Source organism: Acartia tonsa, chromosome 4 (assembly GCF_053477335.1).
Source record: "Acartia tonsa isolate MP-2025a chromosome 4, ASM5347733v1, whole genome shotgun sequence".
Classification (NCBI taxonomy): Eukaryota; Metazoa; Arthropoda; class Copepoda; order Calanoida; family Acartiidae; genus Acartia; species Acartia tonsa.
Window position 1 is genome coordinate 54,899,359 of NC_137263.1, and position 19,968 is coordinate 54,919,326.

Here is a 19,968-nt window from a genome sequence, read left to right on the forward strand (position 1 = left end):
GATACAAAAAAGTATCTCCAAATATTTTTTTTCTTTATCACTATCAACCCCCCACCCCCTCCTACCCATAGGGGGAAAGGAATAGAAAAATTCAAGGTTAGGTCATATTCGCTTTTTTACATAATGACAAATGGGAAAGAAAAAAGGGGAGCAAAATGAAAGGGGAAAAATCAACTTGGTTGAAAAATATACAGTACACCCCTGGTGTTAGAACTAAAATTAAAAATGATTACTGACCTTTGATGAGAAAGGGAATGCATCATGTGCCTCTTTTTTATTTTTCTTATTAAAGTCCATGACAGGCGCCAGGGTGGGCCTTTTTTGTGTCAATTCCCGTGACTTTGGTGTCTGGCTGGCCTTCTTCAACTGCATCTGGCTGTTTAACATCCTTGAAAAATAAAATGAATAAACAATGCGATCTCGGTAATGTAATTTTGGCCAAATTAGAAAGTAAAATATTTTTTTTTGCTATTATAAAAAATAAATTTCCATATAAAAATATAGCTACCTACCTAGGTATTTTTTTACTCCTAACTAAATTACCTATTACCATTATTGAACACTAACAGGTTATCAAAACACTTTCCTATTGTCAAAGTCGTTACAGAAATAATAAACCTCTTTACACTTAAAAAAGAATGACAACATTTCAAAAAGAGAAGCTGTAAAAATTTATTGGAGGAAAAACAGACGAAATAAATTATAGAGAAATTGTTTAGTTGATAAATATCACATAGAAAGCACGAAACCTTTCTGAAATAATAATAAAAAATGTTTTAATGTCTTCTTATGCATGACCGACAGACTGACAGACAAAGTAAATTATATACTAGATGCTCATTGCTATAGGGAAAAAGTCGTCAAATATGAATAACAGCTGAGAAAATCACACCCCACCCCCCTTGCGTTAGAGACTTAAAAACGAACATACAAAATGAAGTTTAAAGTAGCTTCGCTACTAAAAACATACCTAATACCAGTTGACCAGCCAGCAACCGCCTTGACGTCCTCCTTCCTAACGTCAACATCATCGTCATATAAATCCATTTTTTAGATTTTATTATAAACAAGATTATTTTCTTATAAATACATTAATACTCTGAAAATGTAAATTTTAATGATAATAAATAAAACTAATAACATATAATAAAGGATTTTTTTCTATCGTGGATGTTTTGAGTTCATTTTAAGTCTTAGTCTTGAACTCTAATAGTTTAAGTATGATTAAAGGGTAATTTTTTTGCGCGGATTTTCCATAAAAGTATTTTTGTTCTAAGACTTTATAACAGGAGTTGAATGCTAAAATTTGGCATGGCAGCTGCTCTAATGGAACTGTAAAGACACAGCGGCAAAACAGCCCCTGCCACCGAAAACAGGTATATCCCGCAATTTTGCTTTTTCTTGCTTAATTAGACAAGACCTTTCATTTGATCATAACACATGTGACTTTTTAGGTTTTAATACATTGGAATGTCCCCCCTTTAACATTGCTTAACATTTACAATTGATTACTAGATTGAAATTTTTATAAAAGTATAATTAACATTTATGGTTCATTTCTTCTAATAACAGATATTCTTCTTCCTTTCTGAATATGTTCACCATCAAAATAGGATTCCTCATTCTTCAAAATCTCATGGGCAAAATCATATCTAGAAATTCCCCTGAAAGTAATAATTTTTATTATTTCATTTTCATACATAATCGACTTACGACTTGCTATGGTGAGCAAAAAAGAACACAAAAAAGGAGAGTTAAATGGACTTTTAACCTACGCACAGGCAAAAAATGGCAGGAACCTCTTAAAAAAGATTGTCTTTATGAAGAAAAAAAATCAATTTAAGAGCAACTTATCCTGGGAGTAGCTATATATCCATAAATTATTAGTGTTCACAATTTATTATTTAGTTTATACTTGTGACTGTTCCCCTAGCATCTAAGCTAGGGCCTTTGTTTACGAAAGGGTGGGTAAAGGCAGTAAAATAATTTGAAATCATCCAAAGATTATATAAAAATAAAATAGCCTAAAACCATCCCGGGAACCAAGTTAAGGTCCCCTAAAATCAAATGGAGAACCCAATCCGTTAGTTAGTAATCAAAATCTTAAGCTTCAGACAAAAATAACCTTACTACTACTATAACAGCATATGCACTGAACACTTACTTCATAACATAAAGAGAGAGACGAGGTATACAAACATCAGCGGCCACCTCTCTGTCCTTGTCCAGCCGGAACCTGGCAACACTGGAGGATAACAAGGACAGCACAGCAACTCTGTCACCACAAAACTTAAATATGTTGTTTTGAGCAAAAATATTGGAAACCCCACTGTTTTTTGGTCCAATGCCTCCTGGGCCTTATAAAAACATGGCAAATACAAACTAAATCTTAGTCAAAAAAAAAATAAACCTAAGGATTATTTTGAACCACGTTAACACTCTTTCATTTAATGAGCTATTTACGTTAATTTAAGTTAAATGTTAAAACTAAGACGACAAAGCGTAAAACAATTTTTCTTTTTTTTTGTCCTTTCCAGCCAAGAAGAAAAATAAGTATGTTTGGAAGTTTCTTAACAGGAAGGCGGGGGACTGTTCATTACTTCATTTAGTCCCCAAAGTTTTTAATAACGATTTCTTATTCGTTGTTTTATAACTTAAAACTTTAACGAATTTTTTTTGGTTAATAAATTATGTTGAGTGTCCAAACTTTTCAACCAATAGTTGTAATCTACAGAAGAGGGAATTTTGTGAATTTTCTTTGGGGATATGCATCAATTTATCGGCTTTTGTCTTATCTCTTTTAAACCCTGGTTTAATAACAAACAAAGACTTACTCTGACACTATCGACATGGGGTTTAATGTATCCATCTTCTGCTAAATCCAAGACATGAGTATAAGGCAGAACCTTGCTATGCTTGCCTAAAAAATTATTTCTAGCATTCACAAATTGCATGTAAGTTCTTATATAAAGTGAATATAAAGTAGAAAGATTTTTAGTCTAAAGCTTAAGATTTCAATATCTACTGAACTGATATAATTTTCCTTTTTAGGGATTTAATTACATAGGTCCAAGGATGGTTTTAGGCTACTTAATTTTTTATATTTATGTTTATTTATGGTTTAAGGCTATTTTCTGTCCATCCTTCCCCTTTGAATTGGAGCCCCTAGAGGCTAGGGGCGCAGATACTATTATATTATATCTTTAGTCTCTCCCTTAAACTAAATACCATTTTTATTAGGAATAGGTATACGCACCTGTTTGAGGAAAAGCAACATTTCGTATCCGCTCCACAATAGGAGTGTTTGTTTTATTGAAGAATTTCTTTTCTGTTTCTCTAAACTTTGCAATGGCGTTGTCCCAGTGATCTTTCTCATAAAGATGTCTCTTAAAATGCTTCTCAAACTATCAAATTTAGAGGTGTTTGTTCTTTATATAATGTTGATGGATATAGAATATACAATACATGGATATTATGACAGAGCAAAATTGTCATCAATTTTATTTAGGTTGCTAACATGACATTACTTATTGGCCAGTTCGTACATCCAGTAGAGGTGAAAGGGAATGGAGTAATCCTTATTTCAAACAGTTTTCGCTTATTAATTTAGTGCTTGATAATCTGGTGTAACATCCAAGTTATAATAATATATTTCATTTGCATACTTTTTTTAAATTCAATGATAAGAACTACATATTAAAAGAAATATATTAAAAATAAGTCTTAAAACTTGAAAGTCTTATGTGCGACTTTGAAACATATCTTTTTCCATAACCCAGCTTTCGTCATCTAACAAAAACTAAACAATTACGTATGGTAAGCTAAGAAAACTGATTATTAAAATAGGAAATAAATCTTTTAAATATTTATTACAAACACCTCTTCCATTAGATTTTTCTCCTCTTCCTCATTCACAAAATTCTCATAAATTAAAAAACTATCAGCAAACTCTTTCTTTAGATTTTCAGGGAAATTGTCAGTGAAAATAAATTTGGTATTCGATGGTCTAGGATTTTGGTTTGCATTATTTTCACAAGTACTATTGATATTATTGGTTGGAGTCACTGATGAGAAATTGCGCACAGTGTAAAATAAACATTGTTTTTGGTTTAAATAAATATTTTTTCTGTTGTAGGGTTTCTTGTGCGTCAAGAAGGATATTAGTGTATCATTAAATGTATTTATAGGTCTGTGGCACAGAAAACGCTTTATCAACATTATTTTTAATCTGAAAATATAAAATTGCAATAATATACGGAAAAATATTAGAATTATTTAGGTTGTTATTTTTATATCTATCACAAAATTGGAAATATTTTCAATATTTTAATGCAGTGTCAAAAAAAGATATTTTGATTCACTTGTCTTATTGGAGGTTTCTTGAATTCTTTTAACCTTTCTTGACAGTTTCAGATCTCAGAGCTCATGTTTTCTTAGGATCATAATCAAATCTAGTCGCGCTGCCCAGACATTAAAACGATTACATTGGGTTATAGGGAAGGTTGAGATCATCTGGTGACCTTAATTATTATGAGAAATTCTCTGCCAGCCCGCCTACTCATTATCTTCTCACATTTCAAACCATATTCATATTTTATTTCTTTTATAAATTCATCTGGCTGGTTACACTAATTAAAATATGATACTCTAGTATAATTAAAATTAGGTACAAGAAGACTTTCTGTGCAAAAATAGTAAGGAAAACATTTAAAAATGTTCAGAAAGGAGGAAAACTTAGTTTTTCTGAAGTTGAATTATAAATGTACAGAAAATAAAATAACTGGACCAAACTTAACATTTGGTTTAGCCGTTTCATAGATCTTAGTAAACAAAAGAAAAACTTTTAATAATGTCTAACCAAGTATTTAAACATTATAAATATTAGGTATAAAAAGTCAAAATGGTAAAATTTATTTATATTAAAGAATCAATTTCCTGTTCAAGAACTAGATACGCAACTCCATCCGGAGATAACAGATTTGAAAGATTCTTTACAACTCTTCTAAAAAAAAACATACATCAAAATGAATTATTTACATTATTGCACCAGAAGATTTATAATAAAAGTGTACTTAATTCTATTAATTTACTAAAAATCTGAAATTAAAAATGTTCCAATAAAAAAATAAGTTTGTCTTTTAACTTTTTAAATACCTGGTTAGGTTTAGACCAAGATGGCCGCCAGCCCAGGAAGCTGCAATATCACGTGTTCCAAGTTCTCCTTATATATAAAACACAATTATACCTACCTACTATAGTTTGTAATAAGTAACATCAAAATTTTATGGAGTAAAAGCAATAAAGCCATATGCTGAGCTTAATAAAAATATACCATCCTATCATTCAGGCATTTAGATAAATCTTTTTATATTTACGAGTACCTAATCTTTATAATATATGTTTAAATAGATTTTTTTAATCCTGTATTTTACCTTCATCAGTAGCAACATATGGAGGATTACAGACTAACAGATCAACATTTTCATTTAGCCGGCTGGATAGACAGGTTACAAAATCTGTTTGGATTACCTAACAAAATGTTATTATATAAAGAAGGCAAAGAATATTTATTTCATTTAGGTTAAGTAATAGAGGAAATGAAATAAATAATGAATTTGTGCTTATTGCCTAATGTAAACAAAATGTAAGATAAATAAATATTTTAAGAGTTCATGAGTATAGATATTTTTCGAACTACAAGGAAAAATTCTCGACTTTAAATTTATATACGTCAGAGTAAAAGTTTCTCAGTTCTGACCTCTAATATCATATCTACATTTGTTTTAGTAGTGAAGCTACTCTATTATTCACTTTTTAAGTCAGTCCATCCGTAACGCTGAGGGAGAATTGAGATTTACTCACCTGCTATCAAAGCTATACCTCTGATTTTTTAATAAACATTCCCATCTTTAAGGAGCACACTTGAGTATTTCACATCCATGTTTTTTTGCTTTGCTTCTTATGGAGGTTGTCATCCTTGTTAGTGATAAAAATAATGGAAGGTAAAAAATGAGATAAAACTACCTGTAATTTTTCATTATTATTTATAGAAGAAGTCATTTTTGTGGCCTGACAAGCAGCAGGATTTATATCTGTGGCTATAACAATCGCATCAGGGAAACAGGTACTAAAATAAAAAGAATTGTTAGTTACTCTTCGAAAATTTGTGAATATGAGAAAATCTTTGAAAAATTGAAGTAGTTAAATTGACCTTCAATTTATGTGGCGTATTTTAAATTTTAACAGTAAATTTTTATCGGATTATATTTACCTAAGTGCACTTGAGATAATTCCACTGCCCGATCCAATCTCAATAACTTAAAAATTGATAATAAGTACTTTAAATGTCATAACACAACACCCAGTCTTAAAAATAAAACTAGGTCAAAAAAGACAAATGAAATGTTTTTTATATAAGTTGAGCTTGGGTAGAAAGATAAGAATATTTGTTACAAAATACTTTGAAAAATAAAGAATATCAACCTAATTTGCCAAAACTTAAACTAGGCCGGCAATAGCTAGTGTTGCAGGTTAAACTGACCTATGTTGGGTTTGGATTTTAAATTATCAAGGTCTTGTTCCAAAGCATCAAGTAGCAGGTAACTATCTTCGGCAGGTTCATAAACATCCTAATATTTAAATAATAGCAAAAAAAAGTTCAATTGAAAATAAATTTAGTGGTTAACAACGATAGAGGTACAATAGAATGAGAAAATATGGATTCAGTTGAATTTCAAACATGAAAAAAATACCTAATAAATTGCATTAAGATGAACATAATTTCTTTCGTAAATAATAAATATTCGTGTAATTAGCACTCAATATTTTGAAAAACTTATATAGATTGCTCTGCGTTATATATGATAAGGAAACCCAAAAAGGTTAAATCATATGTTGAGAGATCGACTGAATGTCATGCCTAGGTCGACAAGACATCATGGAGGGAAAGAGTATTCGTAATCTATGAATTGAATAGGTGGTCAAATGAAGGTCCTAGTTAAAGTATTACCATAGAAATTCGTATATTAATGAAAAAAAGCCAACAATATATACTAAAGTACGAATGTTCGCAAACAAAGACTAATTGATCGAAGAACTACTCATTTGCGTGGTGTTTAAAGACATGACGTCATTAAAAGACTTCAGGTAACATTTTATATGTCACACGGTTACCTGGAATTCAATATTTGAAAGATGGGAGGTGTCTGGGGTTGCAATTTTCATTTTTCCTTTGAAAAATTCCTTGTTTATATAAACCGTTATAATAGCTTATAAAAAAACCATTAATACAAAATTTTTACCTAACAAATAATTTTAATTTACACATTAAGCTTTCATATAAGCAAAATAATCAAAAACAACAATAATTATTAGTTAATATTAAACCTCATGAAATATTACGTAAGTCCTATTTGAGACTCGAAAGCTTAGCCAATTTCAATTCAACCAACTAGTTACAAAAACAACGTCGTCTCTTCTCTCTCAATAGCCGGAGCATGGTTGACAACTTTATTATTTGAACTATTCTCTTTTTAAATTTAATACCATCATAATACTTGAAATTAACCAAAAACTATATGTGAATATATAAAAAAAGATAGGGAAAATATTGATTCATTTGCAAGCCTAAACATTATCAAATCTTTAATTAAAAAAAAAATATTAGAATAAAAAGTTTGACACTTTAATATCTAGAAACGTACGTATGCCGCGGATGATTATATAATTATAACAACACAAAATTTATACCATAAATTCTCTCGTAATATTTTTCAATTTCTTTTCTTCTATATTGAAAATTTTGTAGTAGGAAGTAAATATTTAATAGTTTTACGTAAAAAAAGCATATTTTTTCTTCTTCAAAAAAATGACAATTTAGGGCGTGTTCAAATAATATTTTTTTTAGATAATTATTGCAAGTAGGGGATTAGTTGTCAAGTTTATTTTTCCCTTTCACCGCGAACAAAAATACGCAAAAGAAAATTAAAAACCTATTCGCGGCATTCTCCCTCTCTAACTCGCGCAAGCGCTGTCCTGTGAGGTGTCCGTTGCTGCAAGTTCTCGTCCAGTTTTAAATATCCTTTCTTTTAAATTTCAATTAATAAATTATTATATATTATAGTGTAAATGTTTTTAAATTTTGTCATCATAAATGTAAGCAAGTTATTAAAAAAGCTATTTTTTCCAGATCAACTTTCTAACTTATTAATAAACAATGGCAATTTTTCTTGTGGACCTTGAATTCCGCGAGAAGGCCAAAAACTTGTTGACAAGCAAGGAGATGTTTGCCTGCGTCCTGTTCTTACTGTTTGCCCTCGTTCCATGGGTTGAGGTAATAATTTTCTCTCCAACAATATATATATAGATTAGAATTAAAATCTTCAAAGATCTTCATCTTCTAAGTATCCACCGGTTTTCTGATTTACCAAATAGTTTAATCATCGTATTTTCAGGTCGTGATTTGTCAATTATTTAATGACAAAGCTTCTAATGTGTAGTTTGCTTAATTGTCAAACTTTACACAAATTTTTTTGTCGAATATTAAATGTTTTGATCACAATAATAATGATCATTGCTGATAACAATTTAATCAAGACTGTAGCTTTAAGCACCACAAAATAATAAAAATAGTAGGATGATTTAATTTTGCCTTGGTCTTTTAATGATATATCTTACTTCATATTTTTTGGCAGAGACAACGTTTTGCAATACAATACAATTTTATTATACCTATTCGTTTGGTATGTCCTATTATTTCTTACAACTTTTCTTCTTCAGATTTTTGATTACGCACGCAGTCTGAGCAACAGCACCTGGTTGCTGGATCCAGAAACTGCCACAAACTCTCCGCCAACACATTGCAATCCTCATAGCCGTGCCTGTTTATAGATCTCATACCTACTAAGGACAACCGACTGCAGATTTTAAATGCACAGGTAAAGATTTTATAATTGAATTATTTTATTTAATCATATTTATCTAGAATTTCATGTGTATAAAAAGTAACAAGAAATATGTTTTCAAATAATATTTGTATTTTTCAAGAAAGGAGTCATTGAAAGTCTCGATAAAAACGTTTTGTAATTTGTTGACCTAACAACCTGGGGGAGTTTATTGAATCTTGATTGAAAATTTTATTCAGTTGAGTGTCCATACATTGTGTATTATCATTTGGGATGTATATCAATTTGTCGGCCATTGTCTTATACTTTTAGGTCCCTGGTATTTGTACTAAGTTTATATTTGTATTTTTAGGAAGGCTGCAGGAATGACAATATCTCCGGCACCAACTCTAATCTCGCATCTACCCACCACCAGTCCTACCAGCAGTTTCATAGATTGTAAAATTCCACCATAAAGCACCATCAATAACCTAAGTCTCCGCTTTTTATGTTATAATTTAATATTTATTATAGTTTTACAATTTATGATAACAGGGTTATTTCAACAGTCAGTGAGATAAGTTGGTTGGCGGAGATGTTGATCTTTTTTTGTATATATATCAAGTCCTGTCACACGTCAAGTGTTAATTCACACAGTTTTGTACAGTTTGGTAATCTTAAAGATATTATAATATAAGTGTCAAATGTTGTATTGTACAGTCCATTTTCTGTATTGTTAAGTTATAAGGATTACAAACCCTTAATTTTTGTATAGTGTTTCTTATTTTGTTTCTACGATGATTCTTGAAGTAAATTTTATTTTAGACTTTTATATGTTAGTCAATAATGTTGGTCTCAGTTTCCACTGTTATTGAACAGAACAAATACAAATGGACATACATTTATTTTTAGCACAAAATAAGAACAAACCTTTTCCTTCATGACTCACGTAATTATTGATTATATAATATATACCTACCTATCCTAACCAAAGTAATATAATTCTAAACCTGTGATTTTTAAAACATAAGATATCAACCTTTTATTAAGCTTTTATAAAACTTGAATTAATGTCTAACATTATTCACATTATCAGTTATTTTCTTTTTAAGTATATACCCAGCAAGATAGCTTTGTGCTTGTCAGGCAAATAAAGCTTCAGTTTAACTTTGTTTTATGCTTTTTTAAATATTTCATATCGTCTAATTTATGATTAAAGATACTATAGTTCTTTCTCATTAATCAAAACAAATATTTTAAAAATTATATAAACCCTACATTTTTCGATTAAAAAACTAAAAGCTTTGTTTTTAATACCTACATTTTTTTAACGTAGACGATGTTAAATTTTTCTATTTATTAAATACTGTATTCATATTGAATAATATAAAATATCAGCATAAGAATATTGAACAATTTTAAGTATTAAATGCACTTGCACAAATGAATAATGATTACGTCAGTTGTTTTTAATTGGGAAGTGGATCATTTCACCATTTAGTAACAAGAATTTATATCAATTCTGCATGTGTTAAGTATTAATAAATTGTAAATATTTGTTTTGTGTCTAAGTCTAGATTAATACGTCAAAACTAGGTCACAATAATTTAAAATTTCTTTGTTATTGATCGGATTTTAAAAAGAAGTATTCTACCCTAGCTAACATACAGTTAGCTTTGATGTTAGCATACTCCAACCAAAATAAGTTCGTAATTGCTAAAAATTATAATTTTAAACTTTGTTTTTTATTCCTATGCGCCAATTGATGTTTTATAAAAATAAATTTATGTGTAAATAATATTGTTAACATATTACTTAACTTTTACAATATCAAAATCCTTATTGACTTGCTACATACATTTGTAATAAAAATGAAAATTTTTATATTTAGAGTTATTTGTTTTGAGGCTGAGATTTGATTAACTTTGTCAGTAACTGATATGTTTTAGAGGTAAAATGTCGTCGTCACGTTTTTAAAGTAATTTTATTAGGTTTTATAAATATGATATATAACAATTTTAGGCAAACTATATTAAAAAAATTGCCCTTAGTGTGGGCAGGCGTATTATTCATAAAAATAATGCTCTAAGTGGAAGGTGTCCGATTTTGCTCTACTTTTCAAAGATAGTGTAATAGGTTTAAAATACCCTGTGCATACCAGGTATAAGGTATAACCAACAAGCGAAAAAAATCTAAAATAATATTTGGGGGGCTAACGGAGAGGTCGTCAATTTTACGATGTGTTGCCCCCCAACGACAGCTGAAAAACACGTATAGGTTTCGTGATTTTTTCCGAATTTATTTCGTTATTGGTATAAGCTGTGTGCATACATTTTTTTTATGTTGATAAATCGTTTTATTTCTAGAAATTTGTAGTTGGCAACAAAAAATGCTTGCAAATATGACGTATTTTGCTTTTGATAAGAATTGTGAGCTTAAACAATTTTAGTTCCATTTCACCATGAAACGCAACAAAATGATCGTTACTTTAGACTTCTGCTTTTTGATGGCCTTTTCTTCTACTTTTGTAAGACCGCAAAATCCGCGACAAGCAAAATGTCTGTAAAAATATTTGAGTCCATACACGGATTTTGCGGTTCGACATTGGAAACTTGAAAGAAACTAACTATCTGCTAGCAAGCCCATTGTAGCTCTAAAGATTATCGAGTAAAGCTTCCATCTTCCCTATACAAAGTGAAAAAGTTTTCAATTAAATGACATAGCTTAGACAGATTGATATTGTAGGTATATAATATATTTATTTATAAATAATGCATAAATACAATAGGCAGTCATAATATTTGCAGAATAGATGGTTTCTTTTTTCAATACTTAGAGAATAAATTAATTTTTCTCCAACATCAGATTGGGCTCCAGGTCATTGTTGAACTACACTCTGAAGTACTTGAACAACTCCATTAGAGGCGGGTATATCCATTTCCATTACGTTAGCACCGTGCAGCTTTAAACGGTCTGAAATATTTAATTAGTTGAAATAGCTTTTCTATAAAATTATGTATTATTGGCAATCAATTTACATATAATATTTCATTTTTTCATATTTTTTAAAAATGTTTAATAAGTCCACAATCCCCCCCCCCCCCCCCCCAACCAATACAGAAAAAAGTAATAGTCTTTTGATTATTGGAAATTTTTATTTTTACCTTTGTCCATTTTTTCTAATTTCTTACTTCTTACCTGGTCTTGAGAAAAGGTTCAGTATTTTTCCATTGGCCATCCGTAATCTTTCATGTGAGTTCATACCAGGACTGTAAATTGTTCTAAATAAAAGTAATTGATCTTAACTGAACTAAGTTGCGAATTACAAAAAAAACTTTATAAAAATTTAATAGTTTATCTTAAATAGCAGTTGAGAAAAAGAATTCCTTGTTGAATGAGTTTGAGCTTCGAACTAACCAATTGAGCAATTAAGTACCTAAATTCTCATTGGTCAGCATAATCTTCACAAAAAATGAGTGGCCTATGCTATCGAAAAAACAAACAATTTCCTTGTAGAAGGTACAGTGTTTGAGTATTACAGATGGACCAAGTAAGCAATTAATTCGATGTTCGTTGGTCATAGGAATCTTCACGAAAAATAAGTGGCCTGAGCCATCTTCTATAACCCTGAGAATGACATTTTTTACAAATAGAAATTGATCGTCATAAACATTATTACAAAATGACCGACGGACAAAATCAATTATAGAGTAAATGCACATTGGTCTGAGATGGGTTTTTGAGAAAAGAATGCCGCGTTTTTTTGACATTTTTTAGACATGTCGAAAAAACAGAGTATACAACTATTTATTTAATTATTTCGCTTTTGTTGAAACAGCCTTCATAGAAGAAAAACAAATTATCTTAAATCTATTTTTGCTGCATATTAATTAATGCACGTTTTAGAGCTGTATTAGATATTATACAAATGGCTAAAATACTAATTTTAAAATTTTGAATTCTTTTGCTGTATACTCTGTTGAACGAAGACGATATCGTCTTCGTTCAATCAATCAATGTTTAAAAAAATGCCGAAAAAACGCGGCATTCTTTCTCAAAAACCCATCTCTGGAAAAAATGTTGATAAAATCTGTAAAGTTAAGCTTCGCCTTTTGAATGTGTTAAGTGTTCACCCTTGATTATCCTTTCGATTTCAAACTTTGCATGATGATTTCTATAACTGTTAGGAAGCGTAGAAAATCTATAATCTCACAAAGTCCGTACGTCCATTTAAAACATGTTGCTTTTAAACAACCATTTTTTGTGATATGCATTATGCATATCCTATTCATCTGATTTTTTGGAATACTGATTGTTATTACAACAAGCTACAATGTTATAAGCGAAGCATTTCTATAACCAATACCTAAAAATGTAAGTATGTCCTTAAACAGTATCCTGTTTTGCAACAAAGTTACTTACAATTTTGCTTAGACTAATACATTTATATTCTGTTTTTTTATTACTGACCCCCTACAAGTGTTAATATTCGTTTGTCCTACCGTTTCAGAGCTTCGCTTTTATGGATTTGTCATCCTTTTTCAAATTTAAAATTCTAACTTGTTAATGACATGGCTGAGTACTAGCTGTGAGAGAAGACTAGGATCCTGGATCAACTTCTCCAGCTCCACCATGGGCATGTTCATGAAGGCCTCGTTTGTTGGGGCAAACACCGTCCATGGTCCAGCTAAAATTAACGGTTATTTTTGAAGTATTAAATGCATTAAGGTATCTAGTTTTAGCATCAAATATCGAGAAAATAAAAAAAATAGGGATATACTTTTCAGATTCATTATAGTGTAGCTGAATTTTAATTTTACTTTCCCTCATTCGGATATGTTAAGAGAGGATAAATTGACGGCTGCGGCTGCAGAGCCGCACTGTTGCTTTTTGCCGTCGCAATGAATAACAAAAAAAACTATTTTACCTCATTAATTACCTCTTATGAGTGAGGCTTCTGTTCAAAACACGTTAGGTCTAACAATCAATGATAATTGAGGCAATCTGTGCTTTTATGTCCAATCACCCAGGGTATAAGGTTTAGTAATGCCCATCAGACAACCAAATCTTTGATTGCACGACCCTTGTCTGGAAGTCCCAATCGTGCATGGTAATGAGTTGTGCCTGTCTTTAGTTATTATTAGAGATTAATCAACCCCCCGACACAGAGCGGATGCACATTAAAAAAACTGCTTACTGTCATAGTTAGTGATGTCTTTATCCAATCTGACCGCTTTGATGGCCTTTACAAAAGTTGTAAATCTCTCTTGCGGGTCTTTCTAATATACAAATGATATATTCATAAAAAAAAAACACTTTTTAAAAGAAGCCTTAAATTTGTTACTGTGTTTTACAGGGAAGCTTTGCTTTGGTATGTTAGGTAATCTTTTCTTAGGTTGAAAAGTTAGTCCTTATAGAAAAGTAACAGGATCTGTGTCTGTCTGTCTGTAACGAAGGATCTCGCTAACCGTTGAACCAATATGGTTCTCCTTTACCATGTAGCCTCTCATAGGTCCTGGGAAGGTTTATATTTATTTGAGGGGAGGGTACCAGCACCCTCCCAAGAGCAATTGCCCCTAGAAAATAAATAAATTTAAAAATGGGGGGGGGGGGGGGTGAGCGATTCCAACTCCAACTTTGTTTACTTTTTCTATTTGAAAAAAAAATAAAAAAAAATAGGTGGTCAATTTTAACCCCCTCAAGTGCCCCTAGAGGCATCTAGGGGGTGTAGCCACTAGTGTTAAATAAAACAAAAACCCACCTCCAACAATTCTAAAACATTGAGTGTGGCTGGTGGAAAAAGAACTCTGTTGACAACATGAATCAAATTTGAACCAGATTTCTGGTCAACTTCTGTCATCACACCTCCGTTTAGGGTTCGAATCTTAGTTAAATTAATTAGATTAAACAGGGATAAGACAATGGACTTTTTTATTTCTGTTGTTATATAATTGTGGAAGGAAGAAAAGGCGTAGATTTACTTGTAATTTGACCTTCTTTGTTTACCTACCAAGTTTAGCAATGTAAATTTATTTGAAATTGAGGTAGTCAAAATCCAGCTTTTTGACCAAAAAAATTAACAAACTAACAAAGTTAATTATAAAATAGCATAATAGTTATTTATCGCATCGTATTATAGACAGCTTTCCACGGAGAGTAAATTTAAACAATAAAGTTTAATTCGAGTTTTATAGGCCCCAAAGGGGTAACAAAACTGGTATTAATATTATAATTTTCCATTTAATTATTTTTAGAAAACTGTCTTTATAAGGATATAATACATGATTTTTCAGCACGGCTAAGAAGTGGTTTTAATACAGCGGATAATACTCGTTTTTGAAACCATACTGGAAATCTAATAAACCTGAATATTATTCCAGTCACTAGTCTCAGTAGTGTACAGGTTAGACCTGAGCTTACCCCCCAGCAGAGTGGGTCCCACCATGTCATCTGATAATTCTGAGGAGGTTACCTGAATATTATTCCTGTCACTAGTTTCAGTAGTGTACAGGTTGGATCTGAGCTTACCCCCCAGCAGAGAGGGACCTACCATGTCATCTGATAATTCTGAGGAGGTTACCTGTATATTATTCCAGTCACTAGTCTCAGTAGTGTACAGGTGAGACCCGAGCTTACCCCCCAGCAGAGAGGGACCTACCATGTCATCTGATTATTCTGAGGAGGTTACCTGTATATTATTCCAGTCACTAGTCTAAGTAGTGTACAGGTTAGACCTGAGCTTACCCCCCAGCAGAGTGGGTCCCACCATGTCATCTGATAATTCTGAGGTGGTTACCTGAATATTATTCCAGTCACTAGTCTCAGTAGTGTACAGGTTAGACCTGAGCTTACCTCCCAGCAGAGAGGGACCTACCATGTCATCTAATAATTCTGAGGAGGTTACCTGAATATTATTCCAGTCACTAGTCTCAGTAGTGTACAGGTTGGACCTGAGCTTACCCCCCAGCAGAGAGGGACCTACCATATTATCTGATAATTCTGAGGAGGTTACCTGTATATTATTCCAGTCACTAGTCTCAGTAGTATACAGGTTGGACCTGAGCTTACCCCCCAGCAGAGAGGGACCCACCATGTCATCTGATAATTCTGAAGATGTTACCTGTATATTATTCCAGTCACTAGTCTCAGTAGTGTACAGGTTGGACCTGAGCTTACCCCCCAGCAGAGAGGGAACTACCATGTCATCTGATAATTCTGAGAAGTTTACCTGTATATTATTCCAGTCACTAGTCTCAGTAGTGTATAGGTTGGACCTGAGCTTACCCCCCAGCAGAGAGGGACCTACCATATCATCTGATAGTTCTGAGGAGGTTACCTGTATATTATTCCAGTCACTAGTTTCAGTAGTGTACAGGTTGGATCTGAGCTTACCCCCCAGCAGAGAGGGACCTACCATGTCATCTGATAATTCTGAAGAGGTTACCTTAAAATTAGACAGTGCAAACATTTTAAAAATAACGTGCACAGGATTCTGGCTAAGGGGGGGGGGGGAGTGGGTTGATTTAGAAAAAAATACTCTTCCTTACAAAATAATCCATGACTATTTTGACAGGGCGGTGGGGGGCGGTTGTGAGGTCCAACAAAGATCCCAAGTCAAATACCCATAATTTCTATAAGCCTGATTTGCTTTAAAACCATTCAGTTTCTAAATTAGATAGGTTATGCTTTTTTTTCTTTTTGTGACTTTGATATTTAAGATTTTCAAATATGTAACCTAGATCTAAAAAGTCAAGCGATATATGAAATTTAACATAAACAAGGATTACAACATCCACAAAAGCAGAGCTCTAAAATCAGAAGGAAAGACAAACAAACAAATTTGCAATAAATTGTTGCAACATTGCGTAAACAGGATACAGTAATCATTACTCCAAAAATCAGATGAATAAGATACTTATGTCATGCAAAACTTTGTTGTATTTAAATCAGCATGTATTAAATCGTACTTAATTTTTATAGGAATCATCACGCAAAGTTTGAAATCAGTAGGACAATTCCATGTCTAAATTAACGACAAGAGCTGTCCATGATTATAGAAAAGCTTTCCTTTAAAAAAATATTTTTTTTACCTTTCCTTTGACAAGGTGCGCCAGGACAAAGTTCTTCAAATGATCAGGGTCCATCATTAGCTCTTTCACTCTCTAAAAATGGATATAGAATATACATGGATATTATCACAGAAGAAAAGTTGTCGTCAATATAGGTTGCTAACATGAAACTCATTTATTGGTCAGTTCGCTCATCCAGTAAAAGGGGTGGATTGGGGGTATCGTTAGTTTAGAATTATAATTATTAACCTTCCAGAACATATAAAAAGTTTCACTGCAAAGGAGAACCATATCGATTCAGCGGTTGAGAAGATCCTTGGAGACAACCAGAGTAACAATATGTTACTTATATGTAGTGATTATAATTTGAATCATATCTTAAATCTCCTAAATACTTTCAAAAACTTGTTTGCTTTTTTTGCTTTTTAAAATCTCTAAAATGGCCGAACAAGGCATACCTTAGATTCTTTTTACTTTTTGATAAATTTGCTAATCTAACTTTCTTCCAATATGCAAGTTAATTTTGAGCATATTTTTTTTACAAAATATCAGGGCGGGGACATTGGGGTGTTCATTACACTAGTCCCCAATGTTTTACAATAATGTTTTCTTATTCGTTGGTTTAACAACTTTGAGGACTTTTGATTGGTTGGTTCATTAAGTTAAGTTTCCTATCGTTTTAACCACTTATTATATTCTACAGAAAGGGTAATATTTTTGTATCATCATTGACATCAATTTATCGCCCATTGTCTTATCCCTTTAGATCCCTGTATTTTTACCTTTTTCCCCAAAACCGAGAAAAATCTGGCAAAAGCTGTATCACTGGGCGCAAATAAAGTAAAGGTTCCTGAAAAACACAAAATTATGCAACTTTATTATTAATTAAGATCTAGGGAACTACCACAAAACTTTTAAGTGGCGGCTTCGCCCCTAAAGGCGTCATTTAAAATGGATAAAAACTTATGTGGAACTAGGAAAATTTTCACCAAAAGAAGTACCGCTCCAATAAGAAATTTATCAGGTAAAGTAACCCTAATGAGTTCGAACTTCTTTTAGAAAAAAATTTGCATATTTCTTTAGCCTAAATATCAGGGCTCGGCAGCCGCAGTTAAATTGTCATATCATAAATTCAAAATTTAGCTGGATGTTTAAACCTGTTCCTTCCATCTTTTCGGAATTTTTTAAACACATAAGCAGGTTGTAATTTGAGGCTGAGGCGCTTCTGCTAAACCCTGCTCACGTGACAAACCTGAATCAATCTGATCACGTGACATACCGGAATCAATCTAATCACGTGACAAACCTGAATCAATCAAATCACGTGACATACCGGAATCAATCTGATCACGTGACATACCTGAATCAATCTGATCACGTGACATACCTGAATCAATCTTATTTGCTAGTCCAGAGGAAGCCACAATGTCCGCCATTATTTCCAGGTTCAGGGACGCCAAGTCCTAGAAATAGATTTTTTTCTCCAAAATTTGAACACTTAAAAATAAGTAAGAAACACATGAAAATCCCCCCTCCCCTCCATATTTACATTTGTTGGAGGAAAATGTTAATAGTTATTTCTTTCATCGTATTATAAACGGCTTTCCGCGGATATAGAATGTACAATTATAAGATTAAAACCAGTTTTTTAGCCCCGTGGTGCCGAAGGCACGGGCTAAAAAAACTGGTTTTAATCTTATGATTGTACATTTTTATATTCGTAGAAAGCTGGATATAATACGATGCTAGACATAGTTTTTTCGTATGGATGAGAACCGGTTCCTATCCACCGAATTCGAATGAATACGAGAAATACTCTTCCCCCCCCCCAAAAAAAAAACAAAAACCAACGACATTTTGGTTTATGAAACCGCTAGCGAGTAAATAATTTTTATGTTAAGAGAGACGTTTAAATCTAAAGAATGGATTTTTTTTTCAGTTTTGTGTTTAAAGGGGGGTGGGGGTTTAATGCAACCATCTCGTAATCAATGATTAAATGGCACTTAGAATTCGAATTTCGATCATAAATTTTGCATGAATAATCCTTGGTAGGTCTATTTTCCCTAAATCGAACAAAAAGTTGGAAAAGTAACGGCTAAAGGCTGGCGGCTCAGCTGTTTTGCCATTTTATTACTATCTTAAGAGCAAAAAAGTCACAAAACCTATTTTCACATAATACTTTTTCTCACTCAAAAACCTTATCAAACGGTTCTAGCCGGTATCTGTTGGTACTAGAAATTTAAAAATTGTTTATTGCTATCATTTAACATGAATTAAACCAAAAATATGTTTTAAAAAGTTGATTCCTACGTAATTAATGATGAATTTGCCCTGAAAATAGGCAAAAAAACGGCTAAACGGCTGAGCCGCCAGCCGTTACTTTTCCAACTTTTTGTTCGATTTAGGGAAAATAGACCTACCAAGGATTATTCATGCAAAATTTCTGATCGAAATTCGAATTCTAAGTGCCATTTAATCACTGATTACGAGATGGTTGCATTAAACCCCCCCCCCCCCCTTATATATGAAAGAAAAGACTAATCTAAACTTACTTGAACAATACCCAAAGCCTTTACTGATGATATTGGTGTACTAATATCAACTTCATTTCTCATTTCATTCTGTGACGAGGCTTGTTGCAGGTTGGCCAAATACTCCAGGTACGATCGGATATACTCGTCCTTGTTAAATAGATATCTTTTTCTGTTTTTAATAAAACAGCGGATACACCCCCTTAGAGGCCTATAGGGGCATTATTGGAAGGGGGAAGTCATCCATCCCACTTTCAACTTTAAAATAATTATAAACCTTCTCAGGAAAAACTACATTGTAAAGGAGAACCATATCGGTTCTAGCAAGATCCATTGGTACACACAACACACAGATCCTATTACTTTATTATGTAAAAGATGTTAAATATTGTAGTTTAATTGGAGTCAGTTGACCGACAGTAAGACACAAAATTATCCCTTCTGTAGATTACAATTACTGGTTGAAAGGTTTAGACACTCTACTTA

At 32.1% G+C, this 19,968-nt stretch overlaps 4 protein-coding genes and 1 long non-coding RNA gene across 7 annotated transcripts in view; 1 reads left to right on the forward strand and 4 right to left on the reverse strand.

Moving 5' to 3' along the window:
- Positions 1-19,968, reverse strand: part of Spf45 (splicing factor 45) — a 79,470-nt gene that overhangs the window by 7,611 nt on the left and 51,891 nt on the right. Inside the window, exons 2-3 of the mRNA XM_080159085.1 lie at positions 971-1,099; positions 238-388 (exon numbers count right to left, since the gene is read on the reverse strand). Of these exons, the coding sequence (XP_080015211.1) occupies positions 238-388; positions 971-1,047 (228 nt within the window). The 5' untranslated portion in view covers positions 1,048-1,099. The remainder of the gene's footprint in view (positions 1-237; positions 389-970; positions 1,100-19,968) is intronic.
- Positions 1,547-3,888, reverse strand: LOC145315555 (RNA demethylase ALKBH7, mitochondrial). Its single transcript, XM_080155536.1, has 5 exons — positions 3,880-3,888; positions 3,257-3,404; positions 2,835-2,920; positions 2,165-2,289; positions 1,547-1,664 (listed from the first exon to the last, which is right to left on the reverse strand). The coding sequence occupies exons 1-5, from the start codon at positions 3,886-3,888 to the stop codon at positions 1,547-1,549; spliced, it is 486 nt and encodes a 161-aa protein (XP_080011662.1).
- HemK2 (HemK methyltransferase 2) lies at positions 4,236-7,435 on the reverse strand. Of its 2 annotated transcripts, none has more exons than XM_080159087.1 (9): positions 7,413-7,435; positions 7,174-7,229; positions 6,542-6,629; positions 6,272-6,317; positions 6,025-6,127; positions 5,433-5,529; positions 5,155-5,221; positions 4,936-5,002; positions 4,236-4,628 (listed from the first exon to the last, which is right to left on the reverse strand). In XM_080159087.1, exons 2-9 carry the CDS (start codon positions 7,222-7,224, stop codon positions 4,509-4,511), a joined length of 639 nt encoding a protein of 212 aa, XP_080015213.1. In that variant the 5' UTR covers positions 7,225-7,229; positions 7,413-7,435; the 3' UTR covers positions 4,236-4,508. The 2 variants fall into 2 exon arrangements, with proteins under 2 accessions (XP_080015213.1, XP_080015215.1); XM_080159089.1 differs by having other exon boundaries at positions 7,387-7,417.
- LOC145317813 (uncharacterized) lies at positions 8,072-10,766 on the forward strand. 2 transcript variants are annotated; one of them, XR_013879127.1, is made up of 3 exons: positions 8,072-8,332; positions 8,779-8,936; positions 9,256-10,766. It is a non-coding gene; the product is annotated as an uncharacterized LOC145317813 (long non-coding RNA). The 2 variants fall into 2 exon arrangements; XR_013879128.1 differs by having other exon boundaries at positions 8,154-8,332; positions 9,260-10,766.
- On the reverse strand, positions 11,616-18,336 carry LOC145315556 (uncharacterized). The gene is made up of 9 exons (XM_080155537.1): positions 18,258-18,336; positions 17,734-17,801; positions 16,973-17,044; positions 16,003-16,326; positions 14,644-14,766; positions 14,080-14,161; positions 13,443-13,569; positions 12,081-12,163; positions 11,616-11,855 (listed from the first exon to the last, which is right to left on the reverse strand). Exons 1-9 carry the CDS (start codon positions 18,334-18,336, stop codon positions 11,761-11,763), a joined length of 1,053 nt encoding a protein of 350 aa, XP_080011663.1. The 3' UTR covers positions 11,616-11,760.

Bases quoted from the DNA above. Each gene is read 5' to 3' on its own strand.
- HemK2 (XM_080159087.1), bottom strand. From the start codon at position 7,224: ATGAAAATTGCAACCCCAGACACCTCCCATCTTTCAAATATTGAATTC. The intron at 6,318-6,541 runs GTCAGTTTAACC...TCAATTTTTAAG, and splicing joins AAAATCCAAACCCAACATAG to TTATTGAGATTGGATCGGGC. The intron at 5,003-5,154 runs GTATTTAAAAAG...GTTTTTTTTTAG, and splicing joins CTTGGTCTAAACCTAACCAG to AAGAGTTGTAAAGAATCTTT.
- LOC145315556 (XM_080155537.1), bottom strand. From the start codon at position 18,336: ATGTCACGTGATCAGATTGATTCAGGTATGTCACGTGATCAGATTGAT. The intron at 17,045-17,733 runs GTAAAAATACAG...ATCCATTTTTAG, and splicing joins TCTCGGTTTTGGGGAAAAAG to AGAGTGAAAGAGCTAATGAT. The intron at 11,856-12,080 runs GTAAGAAGTAAG...TAAATATTTCAG, and splicing joins GAACCTTTTCTCAAGACCAG to ACCGTTTAAAGCTGCACGGT.
- LOC145315555 (XM_080155536.1), bottom strand. The intron at 2,921-3,256 runs GTGCGTATACCT...ATAATTTTTTAG, and splicing joins TGTTGCTTTTCCTCAAACAG to GCAAGCATAGCAAGGTTCTG. The intron at 1,665-2,164 runs GTAAGTGTTCAG...TATTACTTTCAG, and splicing joins CTCTCTCTTTATGTTATGAA to GGGAATTTCTAGATATGATT.